At 50.1% G+C, this 11,877-nt stretch overlaps 1 protein-coding gene across 2 annotated transcripts; it reads left to right on the forward strand.

The window, feature by feature from the left end:
• Window positions 1-3,183: 3,183 nt before the first annotated feature.
• Window positions 3,184-6,445, forward strand: IFI6 (interferon alpha inducible protein 6). 2 transcript variants are annotated; one of them, XM_061186914.1, is made up of 5 exons: window positions 3,184-3,255; window positions 4,470-4,757; window positions 5,111-5,179; window positions 5,260-5,409; window positions 6,215-6,445. In XM_061186914.1, the coding sequence occupies exons 2-5, from the start codon at window positions 4,688-4,690 to the stop codon at window positions 6,319-6,321; spliced, it is 396 nt and encodes a 131-aa protein (XP_061042897.1). In that variant the 5' UTR covers window positions 3,184-3,255; window positions 4,470-4,687; the 3' UTR covers window positions 6,322-6,445. The 2 variants fall into 2 exon arrangements, with proteins under 2 accessions (XP_061042897.1, XP_061042898.1); XM_061186915.1 differs by having other exon boundaries at window positions 4,658-4,757.
• Window positions 6,446-11,877: the final 5,432 nt, after the last annotated feature.

Genomic DNA, 11,877 nt, shown 5'->3' on the forward strand with positions numbered 1-11,877 from the left:
CTCTGGCTAGAGCAGGGAGTAAAGGAGGCCAAGTGATATAGATGGAGTTTAGCCTAAGTCCAATGGGTCCCAAAGAAGCTGACAGAATCCTTTCATTGATCCCACGATCTGCAGGTAAAGGCTGTAATGATAGGAAGAGCCAAGCAGAAGCTCCTGAAACTCCCTGTATTAGTCAGAGCTCTCCAAAGAAACAGAACCATTAGGATGTGTGCATATATAGTGAGGGAGTGATTTATTTTAAGGAATTAGCTCATGCAATTGTGGAGGCCGGCAAGTGCACAATCTGCAGGGTAGGCTGGCCACTTGGCGACCCAGAGAAGAATTGATGTTACAGCTTGAGCCCAAAGGCGGACTGCAGACAAAATTCCCTCTTCCAAGGGGGAGTCAGGTTTTTTTTTTGCTCTTAAGGCTTTTAACTGACTGAATGAGGCTCACCCACATTATGGAAGGTAATCTGCTTTACTCAAAGTATACTGATTTAAATGTAAATCTCATGTAAAAACTACCTCACAGCAACATCTAGAGTAGTGTTTGACCAAATATCCAGGTACTGTGGCCTAGCCAAGTTAACACGTAAAACTAACCATTACACTGCCCTACAGCTGATTTGTGCAGTATTATTTCTGATCTAATACTTTGGCTGAGCTTGGATTCCCCATCGTATCCCCATTCAATTCACCTGACTGGCCTCCAAGAAAACAGATGCATCAGGTAGACGATGGATAGATCACTGTGAACTTAACCTTGTGATAGCCTCAATCAGAGCTGTTCTCCTGGATGTGGTATCTTTACTGGAGCATATCAGCACAATCTCCAGCACTTGTGTATGGTTATTGATTTAGCAAATGCTTTCTTTTCAATACCCAAGAGAAGAGATGATCAAAGGCTGTTAGTTTGCCTTTACATCACAATATGACAGTGAGAGCACCTTCACTCTCTCCCCTCAGGGCTTTGTTAACTTTCCATCTCTCTGTTATCTATAGTCTTCAGGGAACCTGATCACCTTGACATCCCACAGAACATCATATTGGTTCACTATATTGATGACATCATGTTTATTGGACATGAACAGGAAATGGTAAGCACCATATTTGCCAGAGAGTGGAAGATAAATTGCATGAAGATTCATGGTCCTGCCACACTGGGAACATTTTTAGGGGTTCAGTGGTTTGGGGCATGCCAGGACAAGTTATCTCACCTCACATATCTCTTAGAAAAATGCACAGTTTTTGGTGGGCCTCTTTAGATTTTGGAGACAGAATAGACACGCTTAGAACTACTTCTCCAACCCTTTATTAGGTGACCTGGAAAGCTGCCAATTCTGAGTGGTGCCCAGACCAAGAGAGGGCTGTATAGCAGGTTCAGATCATAAAACAGGCAATGCGGCCACTTTGGATTATATGATCCTGCAGATACAATGTTGCTGGAGGAATCTGTGGTGGATAAAGTTTCTGTGGGGAGTCTCTGAAAGCTCAAATAGGAGAGTTGCAGTGAGGACCCCTAGGATTCTGGAGTAAGGCCATAGTTACAATGGTCCATTTGAACAAAAAGGTTCTGATGTGTCACTGGGCCCCAGTAGTGACTGAGCATGTGACCGCCAGCTGTCAGGTGGCTGTATGTCTAAAGCTAGATGTTATCAGACGGGCACAGCAGCAATCCAATATGATGGAAGTGGTACATTCAGGGCTGGGCTCAAAGAGTTCAGCGGCATAAGTAAATCAAATGAACAGGCAGCTCAGAACTCCCTTGGCATCTAACTCTGTTGATCTGACACCTCTTCTTTAATTCATACCTATGGCCTCATGGAGGGTTCCCTATAGCAAATTGATAAAGGAGGAAGGGAGTAGAAGCCAATTTACACACAAGTCAGTATAGGCACAAGCTGGAAATGGACCACTCTATTACAACCCCAAGTGGGGGTAGCCCTGAAGGACGGCGTTAAACTCCCTGGGGGCAAAACTCCAAGCAATATACTTTGTCCTTCCTTTTGTATGGAGGAAGATATGACTGAAGCACAGATATACACTAATTCCTAATAAATGGCAGATGGCTTGGCTAGTTGGTCAAGGGCATGGAAAGAGAAAGAGCAGAATTTCAGAGACAAGCAGGTCTGGGTAAGGGGCATATAGATGAACTTATCAGAGTGGGTGCAAAGTATGCAGATCTTGTGTCTCACATTAATGCTCACCAGAGACCATCGAGGCTCTCCAGCCAGATGGCCAAATGTCTCATCTTGTGGATGTCAGCCAGCCTCTAAAGTTAGCCACCCTGTTGCTTTGCAAAAGACCCATAAAAGGGTGGCCATAGTGGCAAGGATGGAGGCTATGAATGGACCCAACAACTTGGGCTCCCTTCCATCGGGGCTGATCTGACAACGGCCAACAATTAGTCAACCAGCCAGCAGCAGGCAGCAGCATAGAAACATTGGTCAGGGAGGGCAGTCAGCCCCCTGTGGGCAGGTCAGTTATATCAACCCCCTTCCACCTTGCAGAAAGCAATGATTCATCCTTACTGGAATTATGTTCTCCAAATACGGTTTGCATTTCTAGTTCTGCAAGCATCGCCATCCAAAGGTTGAAAGAATGCTCAATCCATTACCCAGAGCCAGAAGACTCATTTTATGCCAAAGGATACGTGACAATGGCCTCATGAACATGGGCTTCACTGGTCTTACCATATGCCCATCACCCAGAAGCAGCCAGCCTGAAAGAACAATGGAATGGAGTGATTTCATTTCCACAAGTTTTAATCTCCTCTTCTGCAAAATAGGATTATAAACAGTTGTAGTACTTCACAAGACGTTTGTGGGATTGGATCTCTTTCCTGGCCCTTGTATGCTGCAAGTGCTCAGTAAGCGGTAGGCATTATTATTAATTGAATTAAACTGTGAAAGACCTTCTGCCCCAGGAGGAGCTGGTGATCGGGCTTCACTAAGCCCAGCAGGGCTGTGGATCTCACTCTAGTTTGACCTGCTTTGAATACTCTTAGCTATTCGGAAAGTCTCCGACTTGAATTACACTTTTTGGCCAGTACGCAGCTCAGCAGAGATATTGTCACTGAGCAGAGCTGGAGAGGAGGAGAAAAGATGTTGCAGAGCTCGAGAAACCGAAACTGGAAACTCTGACAGGGATTGGCCACCTGGGGGGCAATCTGAAAGGACTATAAAAAAACCAGCCTGAGAGCTGTTACCTCACTGTTGTTCCCGTCTATCAGCAGGCTGCAGGAAGGAAGATTCCTTCTCTGCTCTCCTCCAAGGTAAACCCAGAAGCTATGAGATGTGGGTGTCAAGCTGCCAACCTCTGCCAGGCTGCCTGCCTGTGAGGCTCATGCCATGAGAGCAGGGATGCCCATTCCTCAGGGAGTCTACACCCCTGAGTGCCCTGGACTCAGAGTGGTCTGAGGGAATGTGTTGGTGGGCTTTTAGGGGGTTGGGTTGCAAAACCCCAAGAGTCATGAGACTTAGCTTATAGGTGCCATGTCAGCAGTCTTTGGCCTTAACTCTGTCACTTCACCTCCTTGGGCTTTAGTTCCTCATCTGTAAAATTAGAATCAAGCTACTTTACCTGCCCAAAGGACTGGACAATCTCTGAAACCCCTTTATTGCAGAATCTAATGTGACAGTGAGTTTATCTTTGAGGATAGATGAAGTGATCTGAAGTAGATATTCAAAGTGTGGGTTTGGGCATTAGTCAATTGTGGCTTTAAATCCTGACTGCTACTCCCTAGTTTAGCAGGCTTGGGATTATTACTTTTCTGAGCTTCAGTTTCCTTATCTATAACGTGTGGTTTAGAACAATGGTACCTACTTCATGGGGTTGCTATGGGTAGAAATAACCTTGTGCCATAAAGTGCTGAGTAAGTGCTCAGTACAGGGGAAGTTGTTTGGGTTTTTTGTTTGTTTTCAATTCAAGGGAAATGCATTGAGCAGACAAAGTTCACATTAGAGGTGAGTTGTGGTGGGGGAGGGGAAGTGTGTTTCTATTTTGCTGTGTAATGGAAAGAGCATAGGTTTTGGATTCTGCAGTCTTGAGTGTGTGTCTAGGCTGCACAGTTTCTTGTGTGACCCTGGGCAAGCTCCTTTAACCCTCTCTGCTTTCTTTGTGAGAAAGGAAGTTGATGTGAAGCCAGTGTTTGGGGCCTGTAAATATTCAATGCATTGGGAGAATAAATCTGTCAACAACCATCGTTTAGAAAATTCTGTGTGACAGACACTGTTCTAAATGCTAGGGATATAGTGGTGAACAGTTGCAAAACTCACAGCCACCCTCTGAAATAGGCTTTATTAATAGGCCCACCTTAGGGATAAGGAAACAGGCTCAAAGAAGTCCCAGGTATCCTGCTTAAGACAAAGCCAGAAACAGAAACCACAGTAATGATACTAGCTGACTTCCGTTGAGTGCGCAGTGCATGCCAGGCACTGTACCAGAGAGGATTCCATCCTGTAATTCTCATAACCACCGGTGTGGCAGGAACATCAGCGCCGCTGGTGCCGTGAGGAAACGGAAAGCCTGCGGCTCCTTAGAGGGGTCCTGGGCTCAGTCCAGAGCATCTCGCTGCTTTTTGTGGACTCATCCTCGAATCGAAAGGGAATACAACAGAGCGGGAGCGGCTCCAATAGGGTTCTGGGGACCATCTCTTCCCTCTCCCCCATCCCAAGTACGGCGACAAAGCCTTGCGCTGTGCCACCATGCGGCAGAAGGCGGTATCGCTCGTCTTGTGCTACTTGCTACTCTACACCTGCGGCTGCGAGGAGACAGGTAAGGATCCTGGGGCACCTGAGGACTCTGCGATAAAGAAGCGGAGAGTTTCAGGATCCCTGGTTTCGAGACCCAGGCGTGCCTCTGAACGAGAGAAGCTATTCCAATGGACAGCGCGGGGTCCCTGTCTAGATTCCCAGATTTGAATCCCTGCTCTGTCAGTTCTTCCATTCTCCCGAAATGAGTTCATGCCAGTTCTGTACCAGGCAGAGCGCCCTGGGAAAAGTCTCTTCCCTTCATTGAGGCTCTCCGAAATGGGAGGATGGTGGCCCCACCTCCGGGGGTGGTCCGGAGCATCAGGCACAGAGTAGGAGACCCTGCTCCTCACTGGGCATTGTCCACTCTCCTTCCAGACGAAAGACGCTCAGGGGACGGTGACTCCGGGTTCTGGGGCACGCTGACCTACATGGCCGTCGGAGGAGGTGGGTCTGGAGGGCGGGGAGCCCCGGAAGGTGGGGCGGGCCCTGCGGCTGGCGTCCCTCACTGCTTCCTCTGCCTCCAGGGCTCATGGCCATGGCGCTGCCCGCGCTGGGCTTCGCGAGCACAGGCATCGCCGCCAACTCGGTGGCTGCCTCGCTGATGAGCTGGTCGGCCGTGGCGAACGGGGGCGGAGTGCCCGCCGGGGGGCTGGTGGCCACGCTGCAGAGCCTGGGTGAGTGCGGGTCGGGCCAGGTGGCCCTCTTTTCTGTCCTGAGCCCTTTTCACCGGCTAACTCAACTCTACTAGGTGGGGCTTCTTCTAATGCCCACCACTCAATGGGGAAACTGAGGCACCCAGGGATTAAGGAATTTACTCAAATTCTCCCATATAGTTAGCACCACGCCAGGATTCAAACCCAGTCAGTCTGCCTTCTGGCTTTCAGACTCTAAGGCCAGAGCCTTCACTAATGCTTTGGCCAAGTCGCAAGTCTCAGTTTCCTCATGCGTTAACCAGGATAAACATCCTCAATTTAACATTTTATGAATCTCCTCAATCTCAGAGAACCAGAGTGGCAAAGAAATGTGGTGAAGCGACCCAATTCAATCTCATACTAACCCTGGTCTTGCATTTCTTGAACATCATGAAGGGGATAGATACAGAGCACAGAATGGTGCTTCTAAAAAACGCGCTTTCACCTCTCTCTCTCTCTCTCTCTCTCTCTCTTTCATCCAGCCCTTTCTTTCTTTCTTTCTTTTTCTTTTTTTCCCTCTCCCCCTCTGAGGCGTCCAAAATCCTACAGAAAAACCACCCCTGACAAACTGCCCCTCTGCCTTTCTGAACCCTCCATCTTCCCTCAGTTCTGGAAGGCAAAAGCCCAAAGAACCAGCCCAAAAGGGCACAGCCCTTCTCAGAGTGGGCAGAGAGGAAGACAGACCAGGCTGCAACCCAGCAGTGAGAGGTGAAGGGTGTGGGCAAGGCTAGAAACAGTCCTGTGCTATAAGATGGTTGTCCTCTCACCAACTGTATTTGCTTTACAGGGGCTAGCGGTGGCAGTGCCCTCATGGCCAAGATTGGGGCCCTTCTGGGCTATACTATCCACAAGCAAATCGAAAGCAGAGGGAAGGAGAGAGCGGATGAAGAGTAGCTAGCAGCTCCCTGGAACCCCCTCCTTTCTCCTTGTCTTCCTTTTCCAGCTGCAGTCCAGAGGTTCCTCTTTCACGCTTGGCAATGACCTAGGTAAAAAACCAGAATAAACGTCTCTCAGAAAACACTGTGTCCTGCTGTGAGTCGTGCTTGCTATGAGAAGCCCAACAAGATCTGGCTCTGGTCTGCCTCATCCACTCACCCCACCTGCATTTCCCCCAAAGGCCATCACAGCTCCTGGAGCAAAACTAGCTGATTTTGCCTCTGAGCCTTGGCGTATTCTGTTCTCTCTGCCTAGAATGTCCTTCTGAAGCTCATAACCCAGCTCAGACATCTCCTCCTCCGGGACTCCTTCCCAGCAGAGCTGCTACTCCTGTCACAGCCTGAATGCTCAGGCTCTATTTCTCAGGGTGCCTGGGGAGGCAGATTCTTTCTGTTTTCGGTGAGAGAAGTTTCCAACTACTTCCCTGATCGGGCAGAGATGGAGAAACCAGATCTCCATTCTCCAAAGAAGTGCTAGAGTGGTCTCCCTCAGGCGGAGGATAGAAGGCCAGACATTTGTCTTGGGGAAATGGTGTAACAGCAGCTTTTGGGGGGTCAACAAAACCTCCCTTCCCTCAGAAAACTCTGGGGACAGGGTAGGCAGTTTTCATCTGGAGCCTACACGCCTTCTGAGGGGGAAGGGAAGGCCAAGCCCTTGGGAGGATCTGAGGTTTGGGAGGCCTGTTCAGTGAACCAGAGTGCCAGGACCTAGGCGGGGGGGGGGGGGGTGGGGGGGGGGCAAAGAGGCCCTGGAAATTGTTTGGTAGTAAAGCTAGGGCTGGTTCTAGCACCAATGGGGAGAGAGAGAGAGAATCGTGCTGTGGTTCTGGTCTGACTGGGTGCACCAGCCTCGATGCCAGACCAGCCTTCTAGAGAGATCTGCACCCCTGGGAAGTGGCCATGTGTGAACTACAAAAGCTGGTCACTAAAGGGCCAAGCCAGCTGTCCTCAGGCCTCCCCCACCCAGCCCCACTTCTAATCCAGAATTTCTTCTTCGATTAAAAATGTATGGAGGTGGGTAAGAGGCTCTTTCGTGCTTGCTCCCGTCCCCAGGTCCAGCGCCACCCCTGCAGGTGGCAATGGTTTGCCTCAGCTGGCTTGCCCCAGGCCCCCAGAGAAGCAGTGTTTGTGGAAGAGGGGACACAGGTGGCGGAGGCACCATCTGCACCTCAAACACTGTCTCCACAGCTTGTGTCCAAGAGCGGAAGCTGAGCTGAGTCCCCTGCCCTGATAATCACCACTGGGCCTCAGCTGAGTCCTACCTTGGTTCGGGCCATTCACTGAGGGGCAGATGGAGTGGACTTCTGCCCAGGAGGGGATGGGGTCTCAAGCATCACACTCTCCCAGGCCTGGTAATTGCACCCCAGTTTGTCTGTAGAGTTGATATCCCAGAGACAGAAACGGGTATCCCTCAGCCCCTTCACGGCGGGCACTGCATCTAATTCATCTCTCCTCCCCAGTGCCTGGCACACAATAGGTGCTCAATATATGTGGGTAGAATTGAACCTGAGGTTAGTCTCCGCCCATCTACCTGTCCCTTTACCTTTCCCAACTTTCATGGGAAGGAGGGACTGGACCGCTTGTTCTTTCCCTAGGGAGCCCTTGATAATACCCGCTGTCACTGCCATGCAGGCCTCGGGGAGGGGACCTCAACCCCCTTTAACACTGTGGTCAAGTAAACACAGGCCCCTAACCTTTTATTCAATATTCTCTAGCACAGATGAGGCTGGGTTTTCAATAAGGCAGTGGAGCAGAGTGGGTAGGGATGTCCCTCTGGAGTCCCACAGACCTGGGTTCAAACCTGCCCTGCCATCTCCTACCTGCATGCCCTGGCACAAGTTCCTTCACTTCTCTGTGCCTCAGTTTCCTCCCCTGTAAACTGAGAATGATAATAGCATCTACCTCGTGGGGTTTTGTTATGAGATTAGATGAAATAATGAACAGAAAGAGTTTAACATGATTCTGGCACATAGTAAGCACTCAGTAAATGTCCGTTATTATTATGATTAAGGACTTGCATAAAGCAAAGAGGAAATAGCCAAATGACAGCCAGGAATTAGATAATCTAACTTTGGAGTCAGGGTTTACTTTCTGGGGCTCACAGCCCCTGTTCTTCCTTCCTCCTAAGGGTGGGCAGCCTGCCCCAGGGGCAAACACCCTCCTTAGACATCATATTGCCTTGAACAGCGTCAAGGCCAGAGAGAAATGGACAGCTCTGCCCCCAGATTTTAGATCTGAGGCCTCAGCAATTCTCAAGCTGAATGACACTGGCAATGACTCGTCTTTAAGGAGATCCTCTGCCTACCACAGGATCCCTTTGGGCCTGTGCAGGATAAATCTTTGCTTTCATTCTGCAGAGGTTTGCTGGGCACTCACTCTGTGTCAGGCACTGTGCCAGGTGTTAAGGACACTGCAGTGGAAGAGACCCAGTTCCTACATACTTGGAGCCCATAGCGTACAAACTAGGAGCCCCCCCAAATCATCCATGACCCCCTTTCTCCCTCCCTGTCACCACCTCCTTGCCCCCATCTCCTTTCACCCATCCTGGCCCTTGTCAACTTTCACGGACCACAATCGTCTTGTCTACAAAGTATGAGACAGAATGATGACTACAAACCAGAATTCACTAGCGCAACAAGTCAGGAGATGCTAATCACCTTTGGACTTCTCCTTGACAATGGCCTTCAGAAAGACACAGTGCTGAGTCCTGGCCCAGCTCCAGGGTGGGGCACTCAGGCAGGTTACTTGCCCTCTCTGAGTCCCAGCTTCCTCATTTTCAAAACCAGGGGGGTTGGACATCAGAGTCTCCGAGCGCTTCCTGCTCCAAAACTGCTGAGCCTGAAGCACAGACTTTTGAATCCCCTGGGTCCTGTCAGGTCCCAGTCCCCTGAGATTTTATTTTTGGAAGCTACCAAAAGCCACCTTGTGGTGCCAACTTTGGTGACTAAGGTGGGTGATGGTGCTGAGAGATGCCTGTTTGGTCACAAATGAGGGTGGCTAGAAACTAGCAGGGCAGTTCCTCACTCTGGGACCACACCCTAAGACAAGCCCCAAAATAGATCCCATCTGTGTGGCTTACTTGATGGAAAACAGCGTTGAGGTCCCCTGACATCACCATTTCTCTCTGGACCTCAGTGTCCTAGTCTATAAAACAGAGGAAGGGAAGTGTTGGACTCTCCTCTAGACCTAGAATGTCTTTCCAAAGTGCTCAAGTTAGAGGCGTCTTGCTTTTTGATAAAAATCCCTTTATCTAGAGATTTCTTTTATTCTTTAAGGGCCTCCCTGGCCCCCAGACCCTTGAAAGTCCACTCACTCCCTCTCCCGGCAAGCCTCCCACAGTTCCATTGCTCTATGCATGGATGTGGCCACCAGGTGGCAATACAGTCCCAGCCTGGAATCCTCAGCCTGAATCATCCTCCAGCAGCTCCACCAAGATCAACAGTCCTCCCTGGGGCCAGGCCCCCCACAAATGTTAGAGACCAAAAAGATTCAGGCCCTGCGCCTGTTCTGCAGCAGGAGCTCCTGAAGCTCACAGGAGTGGTCAACCCTCAGGATCCCTGCAGGGCCTGCCTCTTCCTCTCCTTCCAGGCCCTCAGTCCTGCAATGCTGGGATCTCCTGAGCACAGCATTCAGGACCCTCTGCAATCAGGTCTCACTTCCAGCCTGTGCTTCCAGACCCGAGCCACAGGGATTTAAAGGCAATGAGAGGAGCACTCCACACAAACATTTCTTGTCTGGGCAGCAGATGGTGATGCCAGGAAGAGGGCATCCCTGGACCCAGACTTGAAGGGGACCTCGGCCAGCAGAGGGCCTGGGTCAGCAGTAGCCGGAGGGAGGTGAGGCAGAGGAGGCCTGTGGCTTCCTGTGAAGAACTGAAGAGCCACTTCCTTTAAGCAGATGGCTGTGAGGGAGGGGCAGAAGATTAGGGGGCACGGGCTTCCTGGCTCAGGGGCAGAGGAAGGCCCTAGGAAGACCCTATGAAGCAGCCCAGGGCAGCCTTCTATTTCCTTTCCCTCTGAGGTCTCCATGAAGCAGACAGTGCAGACAGGCAGGGTCACACCTTTCCCATGTGCTGTGAAGCCACAGAGAGGAGAGTCAGGTCAGGGGCAGTTCATTTGTACAAGACCAGTAAACAAATGGCGCCTTGGTTACTCAAAGAAGCAGGCCCAAAGGCACCTCCAGGCATGCAGGAACCGAGGCTAGACAAAGGCCTTCCCCCTGACCTTCCAATGCCAGTTCCTTCTTCACTGTGGGGTCTCCGCTCAAATGTCACCTACTCGGAGAAGCCCTCCCTGACCACTACTTTAAAGCAGCCTCCTTGTTTCTCTCTACCACAGTGGCTCCCAAACTTATCTGCAGCTGGGAATTACCTGGGGGCTTCAAAACATACAGATACCTGTGTCTCACCCACAGAGATTGTGATTTAATTGGTCTGGGGTGTAGCCTTGGGCTTTGGAAGTTAAAAAAAAAATCTCTGGGTGATTCTAATGTGCAGACAGGCAAGTGTGGGAACCACTGTGCTAGCATATCATCCTGTTTCAATTTTCTGTATAAGGCCAGTAAAGAAATGGGGCTTGGTTACTTCAAGAAGCAAGCCCAAGCACTCAGCCCCAAATACTCAAGTCCAAGTACTCAGCTTCAGAACCCAGTCCCAAACACCCAGACCCAAGGTTTTACATATATCAACTCATTTAATCCTTACCACAATCTTCTTTTTTTTTTTTAATATTTATTTATTTATTTAGGCTGTGCCAGGTCTTAGTTGCAGCACGCGGGATCTTCGTTGCGGCGTGCGAACTCTTAGTTGCGGCATGCATGTGGGACTTAGTTCCCCGACTAGGGATTGAACCCGGGCCCCCTGCATTGGGAGCGCAGAGTCTTACCCACTGGACCACCAGGGAAGTCCCTTTACCACAATCTTCTTAGGTGTTATTAGGATCCTCATTTTACAGAAAAGAAATCAAGGCAGAGAGAGGTCAAATCACTTCCCCGAGGTAAACAGCTGACAAGTGACAGGCCAGGATTCGAACCCAGTCAGCCTCACTAGGACAGTGCCTGGCACCCAGAGGGGACTCTATAAGTGACTGTCCAATCAAGGAACTTAATTTTAATCTCCTTGTGCCTCACCCATCCAACCCCATTCAACTGAGCAACCAGGCAGCCTGGAGATTCTATTTTCTAATTATTTCTTTAGTCTGTTCACGCATCTCCACCCACATGGCCCCCCTCTCAGCATCTAGCTCACTACCCTCAGGCCTGGAGGGCAACTACAAGGTCCTTCTAATGGGTCTCCCTGTGTCCACTCTTGCCCCCCTGTGTTCACTCTTGTCTATTCTCCACATAGAGTCAGGAAGATCTGAAAACAAAGTAGATCAAGTGACATCTGCCCCACCCCCCTCAAAACCAACGGTGGCTGCCCATCACACTTAGCATAAAATTCTACTTCCTGGGCTTTCCTGGTGGCACAGTGGTAAAGAAACCGCCTGCCAGTGCAGGGGACACGGGTTCGAGCCCT

Source organism: Eubalaena glacialis, chromosome 3, assembly GCF_028564815.1.
Source record: "Eubalaena glacialis isolate mEubGla1 chromosome 3, mEubGla1.1.hap2.+ XY, whole genome shotgun sequence".
Lineage (NCBI taxonomy): Eukaryota > Metazoa > Chordata > Mammalia > Artiodactyla > Balaenidae > Eubalaena > Eubalaena glacialis.

Excerpts from the sequence above, each read along its gene's own strand:
- IFI6 (XM_061186914.1), top strand. The coding sequence starts at position 4,688 with ATGCGGCAGAAGGCGGTATCGCTCGTCTTGTGCTACTTGCTACTCTAC. Across the intron at positions 4,758-5,110 it reads CTGCGGCTGCGAGGAGACAG|ACGAAAGACGCTCAGGGGAC; the intron begins GTAAGGATCCTG and ends CTCTCCTTCCAG. Across the intron at positions 5,180-5,259 it reads CTACATGGCCGTCGGAGGAG|GGCTCATGGCCATGGCGCTG; the intron begins GTGGGTCTGGAG and ends CTCTGCCTCCAG.